The 21,136-nt window shown below is 40.7% G+C and overlaps 1 protein-coding gene across 4 annotated transcripts in view; it reads right to left on the reverse strand.

Moving 5' to 3' along the window:
- SLIT2 (slit guidance ligand 2) overlaps positions 1-21,136 on the reverse strand; it is a 214,549-nt gene that overhangs the window by 33,390 nt on the left and 160,023 nt on the right. For all 4 annotated transcript variants that reach the window (XM_081958929.1, XM_081958928.1, XM_081958931.1 and 1 more), the window contains exons 16-23: positions 15,723-15,797; positions 12,404-12,547; positions 11,274-11,417; positions 9,130-9,296; positions 6,213-6,345; positions 4,058-4,126; positions 1,595-1,666; positions 1,102-1,173 (exon numbers count right to left, since the gene is read on the reverse strand). In XM_081958929.1, the coding sequence (XP_081815055.1) occupies positions 1,102-1,173; positions 1,595-1,666; positions 4,058-4,126; positions 6,213-6,345; positions 9,130-9,296; positions 11,274-11,417; positions 12,404-12,547; positions 15,723-15,797 (876 nt within the window). The remainder of the gene's footprint in view (positions 1-1,101; positions 1,174-1,594; positions 1,667-4,057; positions 4,127-6,212; positions 6,346-9,129; positions 9,297-11,273; positions 11,418-12,403; positions 12,548-15,722; positions 15,798-21,136) is intronic.

A 21,136-nucleotide genomic window follows, 5' to 3' on the forward strand; every position in this document is an offset into this window, starting at 1 on the left:
TCCATTCTCTGTTCTATTCTATTCTATTCTTTTTTTATATAATAATTTTTTATTGTTTTTGTCTTTTCATCACATATTACAATCTTTATATCAACAATTTGTACAATGTTACATCGTCGTATCTGTATATGTTTTCCTCTCTTTACCATTTATTACATCATTATGTCATCTTATCTATACATTTTTATGATCTTTTACATATTTACCTACTTTTATATACAGTTCTATGTTTATTTATGTATATTGTTTTCGGCTTAATTATTTTTCTTATTTTCCAACCATTCATACCATTTATTCCAAATTTCGTAGTATTCCGATTCTTCTTTGTCCTTTAATTTTAGGGTTAGTTTGTCCATCTCTGCACAATCCAAGATTTTTTTTATCACTAATTCGTCCGGCGGTATATTATTTTGCTTCCAGCATTGGGCAAAAGCTATTCTGTATTCTATTCTATTCTATTCTATTCTATTCTATTCTATTCTATTCTATTCCATTCCATTCCATTCCTATTCTGAATTCTGTTCTGAATTCTGTTCTGAATTCTATTCTGATTTCTATTCTATTCTATTCTATTCTATTCTATTCTATTCTATATTATATTATATTATATTATTCCATTCCAGTATAAAAATAGGAAATGGGTCCAGGGGTTACTAAGCGGTTTTTGTTCAAAGTGAAAGTTAAACCTGTTGACTTCATGAACACATCCATGCTGGAAACAACATAGAGGTATCTACCTCTGCATTTCTCTGGATATTTTTGACTCTCAGTTGGTCTACCAGACAAGGGACACCTCATCTAAATACTCACAAGGGCCAACTACACTCTACACCTAGTTTTTGGAGATCTGCCCGGATGAGCTAGGCTTCTACCTGTTGTAAGCAGCTACAATGGCAATAAAAAATAAATACACGCTTCCCCAGATTTTGCCATTTATGTTGTTAAGAGCATAAGGGATAAAACCAAATGGGAAATTACATCCCAAAGTCATAGCAGGATTGATCTTAAAACAAATTGTACAGTAACCAGAGTCCTTCTATTCAGAGAAATGTGAAAAATAAATAAGTTACACAGAAAAACAAGGACGGGAATATTACTTACAGCAGCCTAAGTGATTTCAAACCATCGAAAGTCCGTGTTGGAATGCATCTGAGCCGATTGTAGCTGAGAATTCTGAAAGTATACAAAATGTTGATTTCTAAACAACGTAAGGCAATAAGAAGTTACATGGAATCCAAGGGCTGGAAGAGACCCCTGGAAGTCTTCCTGTCCAACCCTCCCCCCTTATCTTGCCTTCTGAAGCTTTGGAAAATAAGTTGACCCCCCCCCCCTCTTTCTTGTGGCAGCCCCACAAATACTGTAACTCTATGACCCTGTGCCCCTAGTCCTTCTTTTCTCTAGACTGTCCATGTAGATGCTCAACTCTGTCAAAATCCTTCCGAATCGAAGTTCTAAGTGAGGTCTAAATAAACCACCCTTCTAAGGCCCAATCTTCTTCAACTTCTTTTCCCTCTCAGTTGCAATGATAACATAGTAAAATCCAAGGAGTAAATGAGTTTAAGCTTATTGCTTCATTGAAAGAATAAACACTTACAAAGTGAGTAGCTGGGTCATATTGCTGAAACTCTGGTTTGAGAGAGTACTGATTCGGTTGTTGCTTAAATCTCTACAAAAAAACAACACAGCAGATTTAGAAATATAATATGGATATTTTAAAAAAGAAACGGAACATTGTTACTGATAAATACAAATTATTAGCACATTATTTTAAACAGCATTTGGTTTATTATATTATTTGTAGCAGGAGACTCACTAAGTTTTGCAATTATAAACAAGATCATCCAAACTGAACATCAGTGGAAGAAAAAGAACTGGAACTTAGATATTAAAATTATATCAAATATGTTTACTTGAGCACAACACGGTTTCTATATATTTAAATAAATTTCTTCCTGTTTCTTTGTATTAAAGAAGATATGCATCGAAAGAGTCATTGCCCTCTTTTAAAGGTTGCATATACATTCAACATTTTTTTTTACAAAAATGCAAAGATGAGTCAATACTTTATGCATCCATATTGCAATGTGACAATCTGTTTTTATCAAGACAGATTGGGCCCTTGCCTCTTTCAATGCAAGCACAGCTACCATGTTGAAACAAACGTGCCTAATTTTTAAATCTACTGACTTAAAAAAAAAGTTTTAATAATCCTTTGATTTTTCAATCCACGGCCATCTACGGGCTGCAAAATCCCATAACAAAGAAACTAAACCAAATTCTTTTCCTAACTGCATTGAATATCCTTCATTTATGCTACACCTCATCCAGTGACGTGCGGTGAGGTTTATGACTGGTGAGGCACTGACACAGTGCTGGGTTTCAAATATTTTTAGACTTGTGGACTTTAACTCCCAGAATTCCACAGCCAGGCATGCTCAGTTCCAATTTAAAGCGACAGCATTTGTTTTTCTCCTTTGCTCCTTCTTTCTTTTTCTTTTTCTTCTCCTTCCCCTCCTTCCTCCCTCTTTCCCTTCCTCCCCCTCTCTCAAACACACACACACACACACACACACACAGAAGTTGGATTGGACTATCTCTCCTACCCCTTCCCTCTCTCACTCACTCTCAAACAACCCCCACACACACAAAAGTTGGATTGGATATCTTTTCCAGTGGCTTGAAAGCAGCTCCTCTGCCATCCCCTCCCCCCCCCATTCCCCTGCTGCCTTTCCCAAACACCTCCACCATTGCAAATGCAGCTTGCTGTCTGGGTGGGAAATGCCTGGAACACAATAAAGCCCACCCACCACCTCCTGCTGGCAGGCTGGGGTGAGAGGAGAGGCAGAGAAGCCGGAGGGGAGCCGATCCGAGCCTTCCAAAAGAAAGAGGCTGGGGGGAAGTGTGTGTACTACAGCATGGCTCTTTGCCTGGCTTCCTGCCTCCTCCTGTGGTCTCCTCAGTGCTCGCTTGTGCTGTCCCTCCCCAACTGTAGTTTGATTACAGGTGGAGCCACGTTGCCTTTTCAAACTTGTAATCAGTGAAGCTGGGCTAGATTTTTATAAAGTTTTATTCAGCTGTGTGTGTGTGAGAGAGAGAAATGAATGGGGGCCTGGGGAGGAAGTCACTACACTTGGGGAGGGAGAGCACCAGTGAGGTTAAGCAGAGTCATCCACGGTGAGGCAGCAACTAGCTCAGCTTTTTCCTTTTCCTTTTTTTTTTCATGATGAGAGTGGTGAGGCTGTGCCTCACTTGCCTCACCTGACTGCACGTCACTGACCTCATCTCACCAACAGCAAAGAGATTTTTTTTGGAGTTTTATTATTTTTTGTTACAAAAATAAACATTCCATCTTTCCTTAAGCAGTGTGTTGTCTGGGTACCAACATCTCTGTGCAACATAGTTCCTCTTTCACAATCATATTAACATTATTTCCCTAAGTTTTGTATTATAATACATTGAGCATTTAAACGTTATGGAACTCTCCATTTTTCTTCTTAATATCTTCTAATAATAATATCAAATCAACATTAAACATCATTATTCTCATCATACACATACTAACAGTTTATCATCTTATTTATATCTCTCAGTGTATTATCCACTTATTTCTTAGCTTTCTTCATTTCCAAAGTCCTTTTTTCTCTCTCCAACCATTGGTAAAATTCTTCCCAAATCATATAATGTTCACTTTGCTCTTTCTCCTTCATTGCTAATGTTAATCTGTTCATTTCTGCACATTCTCATATTTTCCTTATCACCTTCTCATCAATAGGAATCTCTGCACCTTTCCAATGTTGTGCAAATACATGGTTAATACATGAATGATTAAAATATACATTCTCTTTTTTATAAATTTCAGGTAGAATTCCTAGCAGAAATGTTTCTGGCAAAGAGATCTGTTTTGGAGTTGCAAGAGATTCTGCTTCTACATTCCCTAAAAAAAGAAAAACCTCAGAGATGATGGTTGGAGCCAATAGAAGACCTGTTGCAAAATATAGCATAAAACAAAAGTTCAGAAATGATCCCAGCACAGAGAAATGCCCTGAAAGTTACTTACATCAGAGTTAAGTGCTTGTAGTTTGATAATTCTTTGGGAACAAGGGTGAACTGGTTTCCATCCAAATAACTGCAAAAAGAAAGACATGTATTATTTAGCTGAAATCGCTAAGAGTTTATTTCACCATTCTGATATTCAGGGGTGAAGCCAGATGGAGAACCACAATAGGGCCACGTGCAGAATACAGTGGCAAGTGCCACGTTTAACCTCTCCTTTGCAAGCAATGCTACTCTAATTCCATTCAGCATCACCTTGTGAACTCTCAAGTTTCCTCTTTCGCCTATGTGTTCCAGATGGATTAATATTTACATGTATTTATATATCAGGGTGACAGATTTTATCTTCCTGGGCTCCAAGATAACCGCAGAGGGGAACTGCAGCCAAGAAATTAAAAGATGCTTTCTCCTAGGGAGGAAAGCGATGGCAAATCTAGACAGCATCCTAAAAAGCAGAGACATCCCCCTGCCAACAAAAGTGTGCATAGTCAAGGCTGTGGTTTCCCCAGTTGCAATGGATGGCTGTGAAGGTTGGACCATAAGGAAGCCTGAGCGCCAAAGAATGGAGGCCTTTGAACTCTGGTGCTGGAGAAGAATTGACTCCTGCATTGAGTCCCTTGGACTGCAAGGCCATCCAACTGGTCAGTCCTAGAGGAGATCAACCCTGACTGCTCTTTAGAAGGCCAGATCCTGAAGAGGAAACTCAAAGACTTTGGCCACCTGATGAGAAGGAAGAAGGACTCCCTGGAGAAGAGCCTCATGCTGGGAACGATGGAGGGCAAAAGAAGAAGAAGGGGATGGCAGAGAAGGAGGTGGCTGGATGGAGTCACCGAAGCAGTCGGCCTGAGCTTCAATGGACTCCAGAGGATGGTAGAGGACAGGAAGGCCTGGAGGAACGTGGTCCATTGGGTCACGATGGGTCGAACACCCATTGCTACCCCATATATCAGGGTGTAGGTATATAAATATGTATGTATATAGCAGGTTTATATGTAGGTTATATTATATGCATACACTTTTGAGGGCAGGCAACAGGATTTCATTTTTAATGTGTGCCAGGGTGCCCACAGGGGGGGAAAATGACAATAAAAGTTATCTTTAATATATTCTGCACTGGACTCTAAACAGACAATCTTCGAAATCTAATATGAAGCCAACAGCAATTGATTCATGAATATATATAGCTCCATCTATCTATTTTGTGCAAGTTTTCCTTGACTTACGACCATAACGGAGTTCAAAGTTTCTGTTGCTAAGTGAGACAGTTGTGGAATGAATTGCGCCCCGTTTTCTTGCCATGGTTGTTCGGTTAGGATCACTGCAGCTGTTAAGTTAGTAACCTGGTTTTTAATGGCTTCCCCATTGTTGGTCAGACAGTTGCAAAAGGGGATCAGGTGACTTCGGGACAGTGCAAGTGTCGTAAATACGAATCAATTGCCAAGCTTCCAAATTGGATCAAGTAACCATGGGAATACTGTAGGAAGTTAGCACCCAGCCCTCTCCTAGAAAAATGAAATATCCTGGGAAATATTGAAAAAAGCAGAATATTTTATTTCCCTGGATAAGAAATGAAGAAACATTGTTTTTAGGCAGAAAGCAGATTCACTCTTTATAGCCCCCTCCTTTGTCAATGGGCCATTAAAAGGCCCGAGCCAGTCCCATTCTACACAACAAAGATCTCCCCCTTCAGCTCCAGGGTGATGGGATTCAGGCATGATAGGATTAGCCCTTGACCCATCTCACCACGAGGCACCTGGGAAGAAGCGATGCTCAACCAAGCTTGGGACTCAAGGCACAGCCTAGAGAGTTGCCCCTGCACGGCCCCATGGGAGTCTGACAGCCAATCAGAATGCAAGATCAAGATCAAAGGCCAGAGAGGGCATAAAACCAGGGACTTTCAGCATCTCTGCCTCTCTTTTCTTCTTCTTCACCCAACATCTGGAAGCATCTGATGATTCCCCTTTTCTGCTCAGGAGCTCAAGCCATGTGATCCTGTCCACCATTAAACCGTCTTTCCAAGCAGCCTCCGTCTTTCCAGTCTCTTTTTTTCCCCACTTGGAGCTGAACCCAAAAGGACGTTTCTTCCAACAATACTAAAAAAGTTGTAAGTGTTCCAGACATGGACAAAAGGAGAAGCTTTTTTTAAAGGTGTTACTTACAGTTCAGTCACTTCCTTTGAGATGCCTCTGGGCAGAGCCTTCAGGCCTTTGTTGCTGCAACGAACGACGGTATCCAGGCATGTGCATTCGGCAGGACAGCGGGACAAGGGAGAGCAACTGTTGTCATCGTTCCCTAATTAAAGCATAAAATAAAATAAGAGTTGCCTTGTGGCAAGATGGACAGCCAATATAATAAAAAATGCAATGCAGTGTAATGCAATACAACACAACTAGGTGAGACATGGTAGCAGTCTTCCGATATCTCATGGGTTGCCCCAAAGAAGAGGGAGTCAAGCTATTCTCCAAGGCACCTGAGGGCAGGACAAGAAGCAATGGGTGGAAACTAATCAAGGAGAGAAGCAACCTAGAACTGAGGAGGAATTTCCTGACAGTGAGAACAATTAACCAGTGGAACAGAAGTTGCCTCCAGAAGTTGTGAATGCTCCAACACTGGAAGTTTTTAAGAAGAGGTTGGATAACCATTTGACTGAAAGTGGTATAGGGTTTCCTGCTTAGAAAGGGGGACTAGAAGACCCCCAAGGTCCCTTCCAACTCTGTTATTCTATTCTATTCTATTCTATTCTATTCTATCCTATTCCTATCCCATTCCATTCTTCACTCCATTATTCTATTCTATTCTATTCTATCCTACCCTATCCTATTCCATTCATGCGTCACTCCAGTATTCTATTTCATTCCATTCTGTTCTACTCTACTCCATTCCATTCACCACTCCATTATTCTATTCTATTCTATTCTTCAATTCCATTCCATTTATTCTATTCTATTCCATTCCATTGTGTATTTTATTATTCTATTCTATTCTATTCTATTCTATTCTATTCTATTCTATTCTATTCTATTCTACTCTACTCTACTCTACCCTGACAAGACAAGATGAGACTTCTTATGGTTTGTATCATTGTGAATTAAGTATTTGTCATCTGTTATTTTTTATTTGTACACTTTTTTTATTTTTATCATTGGAGTTTTATGGCTGTTAGTTTGTTTCTCCCTTTTCCCCCCTATACTTTGTATTTTAACTTTGGAAATGAAATTTAAAATGTAGAAATAAAATAAATAAGCTTTATTCGGCTAAGGGCACCTAAAATAGATGATGAGATGCCTATTAGTGTTCCACTCCAAAGACATGTTGATGCTTTTATACCTCTGATTGTATCTTCAAGGACATGTTTCAATTATGCCTTCAAGAATACATTTCCATTATCCATCTAATAGTTTCTTAGGAAGTGGAAGATTGCAACATCTCTGTTGCTAGAGTAACTGGAGTACTGCATAAACATTGTAAGTATAATAATCATTCTGTGTTATTACAATAGCAACATCTCTAAAATGAAACACAGAAGAAGAAGAAGGAAAAGGGAACAGAAAGGGGAAAAAAAAAACCAGAAAGAAAATACAGTCTGGCCAAAGAAGAGTAGAAGACCATTGGATCTAAAATTATATATATATTTTTCTGGCTTTTGAGTAGCTTGCAGTTCCGTTTCTATATCACAAATTGTGTTCATTTTTGGATAGGGCATCATGCAATCCAGCAATGGACCTGCATACCACACGAGTCAAAAAGGGGGCCGTGAAAATATCTACAGACCCCTCGCATCCTGGACATAAATTGTTTCAACTGCTACCCTAAAACATGAAGTTGGGGTCCATGGGTCATAAAGGGACCGCAGCTGACTTACTTCTGACCTACATCATGAAAGCAAAGCTAAAGGCCAGGGCTAGAAAAACTTTGTTACAAGCAGTAGTAGGTACATAAGGGCTGTGACAAAAGAATACAAGTAACCCGCCATGTACAGCAATGCTTAGTGGCTTTTCTTCTGTATCTGAAGGTCTCAAAATAGCTGCACACAGACCGATTCAGCAGGGCGATCCTTGAGAAAATCAAAGTACACTGCTTTATAGTCTCAGTTAATCCAGACGTGAATCAAGTTAGAACGGATTCTAGCCTTGGTATCTCCTGACGCGTATATCCCATTCACCTTTCTTGTTTCAGGAAAATCCCCAAAGGGACGTTCTCATGCCTCTCCTCCCTCTGGATTTAATGGGTTCACAGACAATTAGCTGAGAAAGGAACTGCAGCTGGAGCCCAACGTGTTGCAAAACAATCTATGGTTATTCCTGACCTAGTTTTCCCAGGAAGAAGACAATTAGAACAAACTGGAAGAGGGCCAATTGTTCAGCCCATAGATCCTAAACTGTCTACTTTACTTTACTTTACTTTATTTCGTATTTCTAGACCGCCCCCTCTCCCAAAAGGGACTCGGGGCGGTGTACAGTCAGGCTAAAACACAAAAAGGATGCATATAAATAAATACATAAATACATAAATGGAGGAGGCTATATAAAACTGTACCTTCAAGTAAAGCATTAAAAGCAGTATTTAAAAACAACCCCTAAAAATACCCCAAAAAATTGAATTTAAAATAATTACCCATGAAATTCCCCAAATAAAATATCTGCCAGGAGGTGAGATAAAACTATGAGTGGGCCAGGCCGGCTAATCGAAACAGGTGAGTCTTTAGTTTTTGTCGGAAGGAGCGGAAGTCGGTGGTAGTTCTGATGTCGGTAGTTCTACTGTGACAGACCTCTCACCCCATTCCCTAAGAGGTCCCTAAAGGGGGCGCGCATAAGCGCACCAGCGCGCGTTCCGTCCCTGTCCTGCTGTCCCCATTTATTTGTACCCATTTCCTGTTTTCATGTCCATGTTTATATTTATATCTGCTACCTTGTACATGCTTGGCAAACTAATAAATACAAATGCAAAGTTATTAGAGCGGAATAGTAACGCATTGGAGGAAGCCGCAGGTGGCCGAAATTGCTCACGGATTTAAAGAGAGGCTGTACTAATGGAGCGATGCGATGCCCAGACGCAGCCGATCTCAGGGCCCCTTACCATCTTCACAGGTGAAATCCTGAATGGCGACGTCCTGTACGGGGATCTCTTTGAGGAAGTAAGGCTTCTGGCAGCGAGGGTTTCCGGTCACGATGCGTTTCTTCCGCAGCCACTCTCCCAACCAGGCCAAGTGGCAGTTGCAGTTGAAGGGGTTGGCCAAGAGGTTTCTGCAAAGGGCAACACAACCACACACACACACACACACACACACACACACACGGTCAAGTTGCAAAGGAAGGGAACAATGAAGACCTCCGCAGCGATTGAAGTTCTTTCAGTCTTATTATTATTTTTTAAAAGGGGATAACACACTTTCTTTATTTTCGGTGAGAGAAATAAAAATTATTGCTTTGCTTCTTTGTCCTTTATCCAATTTGGAAAGTTTTCCATCTATTCAATAAAACTCAAAGTAAAAGGTAAAGGTTCCCCTCACACATCTGTGCTAGTCGTTCCCGACTCTAGGGGGCGGTGCTCATCTCCGTTTCAAAGCTGAAGACCCAGTGCTGTCCGAAGACGTCTCCATGGTCATGTGGCCGGCATGACTCAATGCCGAAGGTGCATGGAACGCTGTGACCTTCCCACCTAAGGTGGTCCCTATTTTTCTACTTGCATTTTTTATGTGCTTTTGAACTGCTAGGTTGGCAGAAGCTGGGACAAGGGAGCTCACTCCATTATGAGGTGCTAGGGATTCGAACCACCGAACGGTTGACCTTTCTGATCGACAAGCTCAGCATCTTAGCCACTGAGCCACCTTAGAACTTGTGTCCCTTAAAACTCAAACGTATCCCCAAATGATAACCTCAAAACCTGGGTTCTCATTAACAACAGAAAACACCTCCAATCTGTAGTCAAAACACTTGTGTCTGTCCCAATTCCCCCCTTCTCCAAAAATTCTATCCAAAATGGCCAGTTTTGGCTTGGAGCTTAGAAATTATTTAGAAACAATTTAAAGATGTCATAGTTTCTGTCAGACTATCTACGCCTGATAAATATAGTAATTTAATATAAAGATGAAGGCTGATTGACTTGTATTATTAAGCTTAACTTGACAATTGTTCTTTCATTAATTTCTCTCCTCAAGATTTCCATCCTTTATTCGCTCCACAGAACGGGTCTCCCATCTGAACTGAGAGCCCAGGGCCTGCCACTTGTAAAAATGAATTTGCCTGCAGAAGTTTTGGGACTTCTTGCATGTCCACGTTTCAGGAAAGACCTTTGACAATTTCATTATTTATAAACATGCCATCTTAAGTAGGCATGAATTAGTCATCATGGATAACTTATCACGTTTCAAGCGGAAAGAGAATTAGATATGTTGGCAATTACGTGTCTCAGGAATTCTTACCGCAGAAACTTGTGTTTTTAATATAGCACGTTTTTTTCTCCGTCCCCTTTTCCCATTGATTGGTTTTTCTTCCAGTAAAAATAAAACAATTTCAAGACCAGGTGATTCTAGAAAAGGTCACTTCGATATATATGTATGTATATATATATGGTTTAGATCTGCAGAGGCTCAATTACTGAATATGTTTAAAGAACAATAAGGAAGATTATAGGGGCCTGGAGGCTAAAAGGTATGAAGAACGGTTGCAGGAACTGGGTAGGTCTAGTTGAATGAAAAGAAGAACTGGGGTGACATGATAGCAGTCTTCCAGTATTTGAGGGGCTGCCCCAAAGAAGAGGGAGTCAAGCTATTCTCCAAAGCATCTGAGGGCAGGACAAGAAGCAATAGGTGGAAACTAATCAAGGAGAGAAAGAACCTGGAAATAAGGAGAAATTTCCTGACACTGAGGAATATTAGCCGACAACTATTTATCTGAAATGGTAGAGGGTCTCCTGCTTGAACAGGAGGTTGGAGTAGAAGACCTCCAAGGCCCCTTCAGACTCTTCGATTATGTTATTTTGCTTCTCTTCTTAAACCAAACAGGACTGAGATTTCCAGTTGCCCCTTTCTTCTTAAGACTGCAGGCTGGTTTATGACTGTTACACTAGAAGTGTCGAAGCTTCCAGACCCAAAGCCCAGCCGTCACAAGCAACTTTTCAAGTGAAACATCTTGTGGCGCTCTCTGTGTCCCTATCAGCTATTAATCTTCTGATGAGCCGTGACTTATTGGCTGAACCTCTATCGACAGGAACCAACTTACAGCGTGGAGAGAGAGTGAAGCGTGTCAAAGGCTCCTGGAGCTACAGTGGTGATCTGGTTGTCGTACAGCGAGAGCAGCCGGACCGAACTCAAACCTGTGAAGCTGTCGTTGCTCACGCAGCTAATTCGGTTGCTCCTCAGCATTCTGAAGAAGGGAAAATAGGAACAGACTCTTCATTTCACCCACTCATGATTGGTCCTTAAAGGTTGCTAAACAATCTGAATGTGCAAAACAGCATCTTAGAACGTCCTGATGTTGTGGCTCTCCAGTGGCCAGAGGAGCTGGAAGAAGACTCGGACAGTGAGGAGGTTGGGGAGGAAACTGGGCCAGTCCTGGAGTCTGGGGAAGGCTCTGGGGAGGGCTCTGTGTCGGATGCAGAGAGGGGGCCAGGGCCGTCTGACAGTTATCAGCTGCCTTAGGAGTCAGACATCAGTGAGGCAGAGGAACAGCTGGAGCCTGTTCCCAGTGTGAGCATGGGCAGAGTTGCCAGACGAAGGAAACAGCTAAGGAGTAAGGGTCAACTTGGGAGTAAGGCCACAGGGGGACGGTGAATGGCCCCTCCCAGAGAAAACAAAAGAGGAGCGAAAGGGGAGTGGAGTTTGCAGGAGACAATTAGTTCAATTCATTCGTGTGAAGATCTCTTCCTGACTTCTTGCCAAGGAATTGCTGCTACAGCATGGAGTTTGGAAGATATCGGCCTGGCAGCTCTCCAAGCCTGATCAAGGTCTGTAGTTGTGGAATCTCTTGAAAGATGGTTGGCCGGGACTTTGCTGGAGAGGAATTCACTTTAAACTAAATAATCTGAGCTTCCCTCAGCCCCCAGGACTGGCCCATGATCCTCCCCAACCTCCTCACTGTCTGACTCTGCTGCCAGATGTTTCACTCCTCATCCAAGAAGCTTCTTTAGCTCTGACTGAATGATGGAGAATGGATGGATTTATGAATTTCCTCACCATCCAGATAGAGCTAAAGAAGCTTCTTGGATCAGAAGCAAAACATCTTCAAGGAAAAACAAAGACAGTCCAGTTGTCTTTTGAAAAAGCACCTTTGGGACAACCCTGACCTGGATGACGGAGAATCTCCAGAGACATTTAAATGAAAAGAATAAGGAGGGGGGGATGCAAACTTACAGGGTCTTGAGGCTTTCCAGCCCTGTCAGCATTTTGTGCCGTACATTTTCCAGCCGGTTACTGGTCAGCAAAAGTTCATTGACTGCAGCAGCGCCTTCAAATACGCCTTCTTCAATATCAGTGATCTTGTTATTGCTTAGATTTCTATTGCATGTTCACAATCAAGAAAATACAAATATCCTTTTAGATAAATCATTTCTAGAACTGAGCTTTTTCTGTTTGTTTGTTTGTTTTTGACATTGATTTCGAGAGGGAACAGTAAGGAAGGCTTCGCATTCCCTTTACTTTACTTTACTTTATTTTGGACTTTTATACCGCCCTCTCCCAAAAGGGACTTGGGGCGGTGTACAGTCAGATTAAAACACATAAATACATAAAAATACAAACATAGTTAAATACTAAGTGCCTAAAAGAGGAGGCTATAAAAGACTGTACCCAAGTAAAGTAGTTAAAAACAATGTTTAAAAATAACCCCTAAAAAATACCCAATTAAAAATATCTGCCAGGAGGTGAAATAGGACTATGAATGGGCCAAGCCGGCTAAACGGAACAGGTGAGTCTTCAGTTTTTGTCAGAAGGAGCGGAAGTCAGTGGTGGTTCTGATATCAGGGGGGAGGTCATTTCAGAGGGTTGGGCCCATCACAGAGAAGGCTCTACCCCTAGGTGCCGCCCGTTGGCATTGCTTAGTGGACAGCACCCATCAACCAGAGACCATGATTCCAGAAAAGGGGAAGAAAAATTATTTCTAAAATACTATCATCTAATCACAAGAATCAATTTCAAGAACGTTGAAAATGTTCATTAAGCGCCAGCTTAATCTCAAAAGTATTTGACCTACAATAAATATCATTCTCTGCATGCTTGAATGTATGCTAAAAAAATTTATCAAGGTAGAATAAGGCCAACGAATACATGTTGCGTTTTTATAAATTGGTTCCCACATTCATAACTAGAATGCTTTTCCAGCCTGCTAAAAAATTTAGTTAGTCACCCCAATTTTTATTGCAACAGAAGCACGTAGAAGCCAAGAGGGTGGGTAGCAAGTTTCAAAAAATACAGCTGTAGGATTTTTAAGAGCTGATTGTCGATCTTTCCCACCTGAATGTATTAAAGATTGAAAAATGGATTTCTAGACTCTTCATCTTTTTAAAAAACAATTTAAAAGCTTTATTAAATATATTACAACATTAAAAAAACAATATATAGTTCCAATCATTACAGCGTTTCCATATCAATGTCACTCACATTAACATATTTACTAACTATATAGATAACTATACAGTGTATTATATATACAATTAAATTATATCAATATTTATATATATATATATGCATTTCTCTTTCTTTTCAATTTATATCCTACATATTCTTTATGTATTAGGTTTACGTCTATCTTCCAACCAAATGTTCCATATTTTCCAGATTTTATAGAATTCAGATTCTTCTCTCTCTTTTAACTCCATGGTTAACCTATCCATCTCTGCACATTCAAGTATCTTTCTTATTCTCATTTGTTCAGAGGGCGTGTTGTTCTGTTTCCAATTTTGAGCAAAATCTATCCTAGCTGCGGTTAATATATGCAGTATTATATATTGAAATGTTTTACACATATTTCCCCCTAATATGCCCAATAAGAATATTTCCGGTTTCAGCTCTATCTTTTGTCCTGTAATCTCTTGTAACCATTTCTTTACTTTAAGCCAGTGTTCTCTCGCTTTGGGACATGGCCACCACATATGAAAGTTCCTTGTTTATAGCTGCATCTCTAATATTCAGGCAAACAATTTGGAAACATTTTGCTCATTTCTGCCCTCCCAGCCCCCAGGAGCTCCCTGAAAGCCTCCATAAGGCTATGCACGGCCATTTTGGTGAAGGGAGCAGGGCTTCGGGAGGCAAAAAATGCTGTATTCAGTGTCTAAGATGCACCCAGATTTTCAGCCTCTTTTTTGAGGAAAAAAGGTGCGACTTATACTCCGAAAAATATGGCATTCTCATTCTCATTATTCTATTCTACTCTACTCTACTCTACTCTATTCTTTACATATTCTATTTTATTCTACTCTACTCTATTCTTTCCATATTCTATTCCATTCTATTCTATTCTATTCTATTCTATTCTACTCTACTCTATTCTTTCCATATTCTATTCTATTCTATTCTATTCTACTCTATTCTTTCCATATTCTATTCTATTCTATTCTATTCTATTCTACTCTACTCTATTCTATTCTTTCCATATTCTATTCTTTCTATTCTATTCTATTCTACTCTACTCTACTCTTTCCATATTCTATTCTATTCTGTTCTATTCTACTCTACTCTTTCCATATTCTATTCTATTCTATTCTACTCTACTCTATTCTACTCTATTCTATTCTACTCTATTCTTTCCATATTCTATTCTATTCTATTCTACTCTACTCTTTCCATATTCTATTCTATTCTACTCTATTCTATTCTACTCTACTCTATTCTTTCCATATTCTATTCTATTCTATTCTATTCTATTCTACTCTACTCTTTCCATATTCTATTCTATTCTACTCTATTCTATTCTACTCTACTCTTTCCATATTCTATTCTATTCTGTTCTATTCTACTCTACTCTTTCCATATTCTATTCTATTCTATTCTATTCTACTCTACTCTATTCTACTCTATTCTATTCTACTCTATTCTTTCCATATTCTATTCTATTCTATTCTACTCTATTCTATTCTATTCTATTCTACTCTACTCTTTCCATATTCTATTCTATTCTGTTCTATTCTACTCTACTCTTTCCATATTCTATTCTATTCTATTCTACTCTATTCTATTCTACTCTATTCTTTCCATATTCTATTCTATTCTATTCTACTCTACTCTTTCCATATTCTATTCTATTCTACTCTATTCTATTCTACTCTACTCTATTCTTTCCATATTCTATTCTATTCTATTCTACTCTACTCTTTCCATATTCTATTCTATTCTACTCTACTCTATTCTACTCTACTCTTTCCATATTCTATTCTATTCTACTCTATTCTATTCTACTCTACTCTTTCCATATTCTATTCTATTCTATTCTATTCTACTCTACTCTTTCAATATTCTATTCTATTCTATTCTATTCTATTCTATTCTATTCTATTCACTATCTGGAATTTATAGACGCAAACTATTTGAAGCCATTCAGATTATGACCTTTGAAATATCACAGGTGGGTTGGTCTCAACTGCCTTAGTTTCCCATTAGGCTGTTCTTTTTATTTTTAAAAAGTGAATGATTCCACCGAGACCACTTACACCAGGAGAGGCTGATCAATTTTACTCACATTTTACGCAGCTGGGGAAGCTTCTTAAAGATCCCTGTGGCTTCCAGCACTGTAAATTCATTGTTATTGAGTCTCCTGTAAATGGAAACCATAATAAATATGTATGTTCATGTCTTTCGTAAATCTGTGCAAAAGCAGCAATTAATAACACACTGTCAAATTTTGAGACAAAAAAAATTGACCACCTGGTGAAAATAAGCAGACATCGACTGACTGCAGCTTTTCATACAGCAGCTGGGAGCAGTAAAGCATCGTGCTTTTATTATCTCAAAAACGAATATCGTATAACAGTTACAAACAATAAGACATGCATTCACTACGAGAGATGCAGAAATCAGACACTAAGCAAGTTATGTTTATAGTTACTTATGGGTTTGCTTATCTGGGTTTACATTTGTGCAATAAGCAAAACTTATTGGCTGGATTACAAAAATTTGTAATTTAAACAAACTTCAGATGTTAATGAAAAATCCTGCTTAATGAATCTACCCAAGGCAAACAGATTCCATATGATTTTAATAAGTGGATTGGTAGGCATATCCCTCCAATTGAAGAATATATTTCTCTTCTCAGGTCACTAGTTATTATTGTCCTTTCCCAAAATAATTGACAGATCGACTCAATCGGACGTTACCCAAAGTTTCTGCTCACCTTCCTTCCTTTTATGTCAATGCACCTTTTCTTTAGATACATTATGCTTCATAAACGATTGCACACATAGACAACAATCCTGGCTTCAGGATATCCAATGAAAGCTATGATATGTGTGCACTGGCATCAAAAATTTATGTTGTGTGTAGGTAGCCTTTTCATCTGTAGAGACGGTCCTTGACTTACGACCACAATTGAGCGGAAAATTTCTGCTGCTACGTGACACATTTGTTAAGTGAGTTTTGCCCCATTTTACGACCTTCCTTGCCACAATTGTTAACTGAACCGCTGCAGTTGTTAAGTTAGTAAGTGAATCTGGCTTCCACATGGACTTTGCTTGTGAAAAGGTCACAAAAGGGGATCATGTGACCCCAGAACATTATGACCGTCATAAATATGAGTCAGTTGCTAAGCGTTTGAATTTTGATCATGTGACGATGGGGGATTCTGCCATACATGTGACAAAGCTATTAATTGCAAAACATTTCTAGAAACAAAATGTGCATTAATTTCAAAAGTAATTGTAAAACGTGCAGAGGCAGAAAACAAATGGGCGCAATGGGATTTTAGTTACTGCTTTCTTTTTAAAGAACGTGCTACGTTGAATTCTTAATGTGGAAGTCTTTAAAACGTATCACATCCTCACCCCTTTTCTCTCTGGAAAACTTCCCTTTTGACCTGTGGATTTTGCTATCTGTTTCCCCATCTGAAAGCCTTGGAAGGCAAAGGAAGGAAGGGAGGAAGGGAGGAAAGGAGAGAGGGAGGGAGGGAGGGAGGGAGGGAGGGAGGAAGGAAGGAAGGAATACATTTTATCCTTGGATCCACAAGTCATTACATATAAGACTTACAACTGGTGCATCCAAATTGTACTTCATCATAGTCTGAGTCCTTCTTATTATTTGACATTTATATTTTTTATTATTTATTATATAAATTACAGGCCAGTTGTAGCTCCATGTTCTGACCTAGGCTTCCTCATAAAGCATGAATCACACTCTTAGTCCCCCAAACCCTCATTTATTTAGACGGCTGTGAATTATAGTTATTCACAGCCCGTAATGATTCACAAACAGTCTGTGAAGAGTCCGACAGATGTCTGCTCGAGTTGCCACAGTCTTTCAGGGTAATACTGATAAGCACCCACCTTTATCTCCCTTGAAACGCTGCCAGAGACCAAATTTGCAAAGCCAAACAGAGCACAGAGTCAAACGGAGCTTCTCAGAGTTTAAACCGACCAAAACGAAAAAAAGTTGCTTCCTGCAAAGACTTAAGTTCGTTTGCTCCTCTTTTACGTCTTATAGGAGGGGCCAATCATCTCCAATCCTTACTCCCGAGTTGCCTCTTTTGTCTTAACTGTTCTTGCCTTCTGGAAGCTCTGCGCATGCACGCACTGGGAACAGGCTCCTCTTGTTCCTCTGCCTTGCTTTTTTAAAAACAATTTTATTGGTTTTTACAAATGTTTTAAGGAAAAGGGGTAAATAGGTATAAAATTTTTTGACAGCTACATCATGCAGCCCCCTGTTTCATCTAGGAGGGCATTGCGATTTTTAATGAAAGCCTCTGCCTCCACAACTGTATTAATTCTAATTCTGCTGCCCTCCCAGAAAATCAGCATACCTTCTGGCAATAACCATCTAAACCAGACTCCTTTATTATATAATTTCTCTGCTAAAGAGGAACATTTCTTCCTCTTATCTCTTACTTTCTTCAGAATCTGTTTAAGAATGGTTATTTCTTTGTCTTTATATTTTAGTGGTTCCCCTCTTTGAGCTCCAAGGACCTCATCTCTTGTGGTCTTTCTAAGAAAATTAACATGGATTTCCCTTGGAACATTGTGTGTTCTAGAGTATGCTGAATTGATCCTATAAATCAGATCAATATCCCACCATAGCTGTTGTTTATCTCTTTTAATGTATTCTGCTAAGATTGTAGTCATAATCTCCTTAAGATCTTCATTCTCCGTTTCTGGCAAGTTTTGGAATCTAAGGAAAAAAGTCATCCTTTCAAATTCCATCTTTATCATATGGTTTTCAAATTATAAATTCCCCTTCTGGATTGTCTTAACCTCCTCCCTCATCCCAGCCGTGCCCTCCTCCAGTACACCTATTCTCTGTTTATTTTGTGTAGCTTGTTGTTGCGTTTCTCTGAGCTGGTCATTTAATTCTGTCAGTTGTTTTTTCAATTCATCCTGTCCCTTTAAAAGGGTTTGAAGCATTTGGTGAACAGATAAATCCTTTGGACTCTCTTTGGGAGCTTTAGGTTGTAGAAATGACGCCAGTTGTGTCTGTTGAGTGATCAGGCTGGACGTAGAGGATGTCGGGGCCGAGGATGCCTTACCAGGCGGTAATTTTTTAGGACCCATTATGAAACTCAGAGGTAGCTATAAGTCTGTACAAAGAAATTGCGTCTGTGGAAAAGCACAACCGGGAGAGATCGCAAGGCAGGCAAGCCCAGAAGAGAAAGTTAGTCTTCCTGTGCAGCTCCAAGCCAAATAATTGAATCAAATATTCCAAATCCAAGGGAAATACGTGGTAGGAGAGGCTCCTGGAGGTCTCTGGGGTGTGAAATAGTACAAAATCAGAAAATCTTTCAAGAGAGGAATTTCATTCGTAAAGGCAAGGAAGAAGGAGGAAGTTGGCCATCTTGGCTCAGCCTTCACAGGAGGTCAGAAAGCAACAAGTCAAAAGTTCCCATAAATAGTTTAAAAGAATCAACTCAGCCATCCTTTCTAATAATAATAAAATTTTATTTTAAAAATTAAAAATTCTCTCGCAATTGTAGTAAAAAGTCATTCTCCCATTACTTAAAGGAAGTGAAAGTAGGTTTTTAACTCTCTCTCTCCTCCGAGAGAGAGAGATATTACGAATGCTGCTTTTCCGAGGGGGGGTGGAAACGCCTCCCTCCAATCTTAACACTTCCAAAGATTGAAACGAAGCTTTGAAAAGACTGCTGTTCATCAATTGAATAGATTAGCAAGAGATTTGGGGAGAGTTCCCACCTCACCGCACTTCAGCTGTAGCCTTCAATTACTTGTTTCCTTCCAGGATCCGCTCGGCGAAGAGGCGTGGTGACATAACAGCGCCGCCGTGCACCCCCCATGCTTCCTGGCTCCTGGGGCGAAGTTGGAGACCCCCCGCGGCCGCCGCCGATCCAGGGGGTCCCAACAAGCCACCCTGCGGCAGGGAGCCCCTACAAGGCCCCCTGTGCTCCCAAAGGGAGCCCACCGAAAAGACGAGTAGCGGACGCACACATCTGTCGCCTTCGGGGACCGGAAGTCGTCTCCTTCCTCTGACTTGCTGATGTGCGTCTCTGGAGGCTCCAGAAGTAGCACACAACTCCCAGATGGCCCTAGCCCCCTCTCTGCTTCCGATGCAGAGCCCTCATCCGAGCCTTCCCCAGACTCCAGGACTGGCCCAGGTTCCTCCCCAACCTCCTCACCGTCCGAATCTGCTGTCAGCTCCGTTGGCCACTGGCAGACCACAACACTCCAAAGAGATTATTTTGCTGGGCCTGACAGCTCTGCCGTCCCGTTTCCCTTTCAATAACGTGGTTTTGAGTCTTATCTGCTACAGTTTGCCTCGTCCCTAACACAGTTCAGTACAAATTTTGGCAGCAACCCATGAGAAACATGGGTTGAATGAACAAGTAAATACTTAAGCGAAGCCTCCTGAAAGCGAGTGTCATTGTGCCTGTGGCTAAATCGGTTCTCCTCCTTGCTTAGGAAAACTCCTCCGTTAGCAAGCCTTCCCAGGGATTGTTGTTTCTGTTCTCCGCTCTCTTCCAGCAGTGAAACACGGCAGAGTATATAATTGGAAAGGTTTCGGTTTGTTCTTTGTGTCATAACAAGCATGGGGAACTGCGGCTCACAGATTGATATCGGCCGAAGCACCGAGCTGCTTGCTTCCAAAACAAATGTTAACAATATTGTCAACAATAAAAATGGTGGTAGGTCTCATAATAATATTAGAGCGTTCATGGATAAAATAATTATGAGGATGATGATGTGCGGAAGCTATTAATAATATACTTGTAATATCAGCTAGATGACCCCTGACCAGTTGGAAGTGGAGGGTTCTTACCGGTTTGGACTGGCTCGGCCGAACCGGTCGTGATTTGATGGCCTTTGTTGCTGGAACCGGCAGTGACCCAGGCCTGCCACGGCCCCGAACCAGTTCTCTGGGCAGCGCCGTAGGCACCGCCATCTTGTTTTTCACTTCTGCACATGCGCAGAACAATTTGAATATCACTGCGCATGCCCAACTGGCAGTAGTGCCTACCTCCCCCCCCCCCGGCCTGATGGTTTTAGTGAACCTTTCATCCAAAGGAGCGCATTTTCAAGTCCAACCGTGTCGACTCAGGATATCTGAATCCAAGTTTACCTTAGAGCAGGGATGGAGAACCTTTTCGGGATCGAGCGTCCAAACTGGCACATGCATACATGCCTGGCTTTCCCCTATTTTTGGGGCTGTTTTCAAGCTGTTTTGGGGGGCCAATTTAGGCCACTTTTGGCCTGTTTACAGGGCCATTTTCAGGCCGTTTTCTGGGCTGTTTTCCGGCTGCTTTTTCCAGAAACGGCCTGGTTTTTTACTGTTTTTAAGTTGTTTTCCAGCACTCTGGCATCCGCAAAGACCAGCTGGTGTCCGCTCTGTAAACCAGAAGAGCAGCTGGCGATGGCGCATGTGCCCAGAGAGAGGGCTCTGCGTGCCACCTTTGGCATACGTACGTGCCACAGCTTCCCCATCGCAGGCTTAGAGCCAGCCTGA

Source organism: Natrix helvetica, assembly GCF_964273705.1.
Source record: "Natrix helvetica genome assembly, chromosome: 7".
NCBI classification, from domain to species: domain Eukaryota; kingdom Metazoa; phylum Chordata; class Lepidosauria; order Squamata; family Natricidae; genus Natrix; species Natrix helvetica.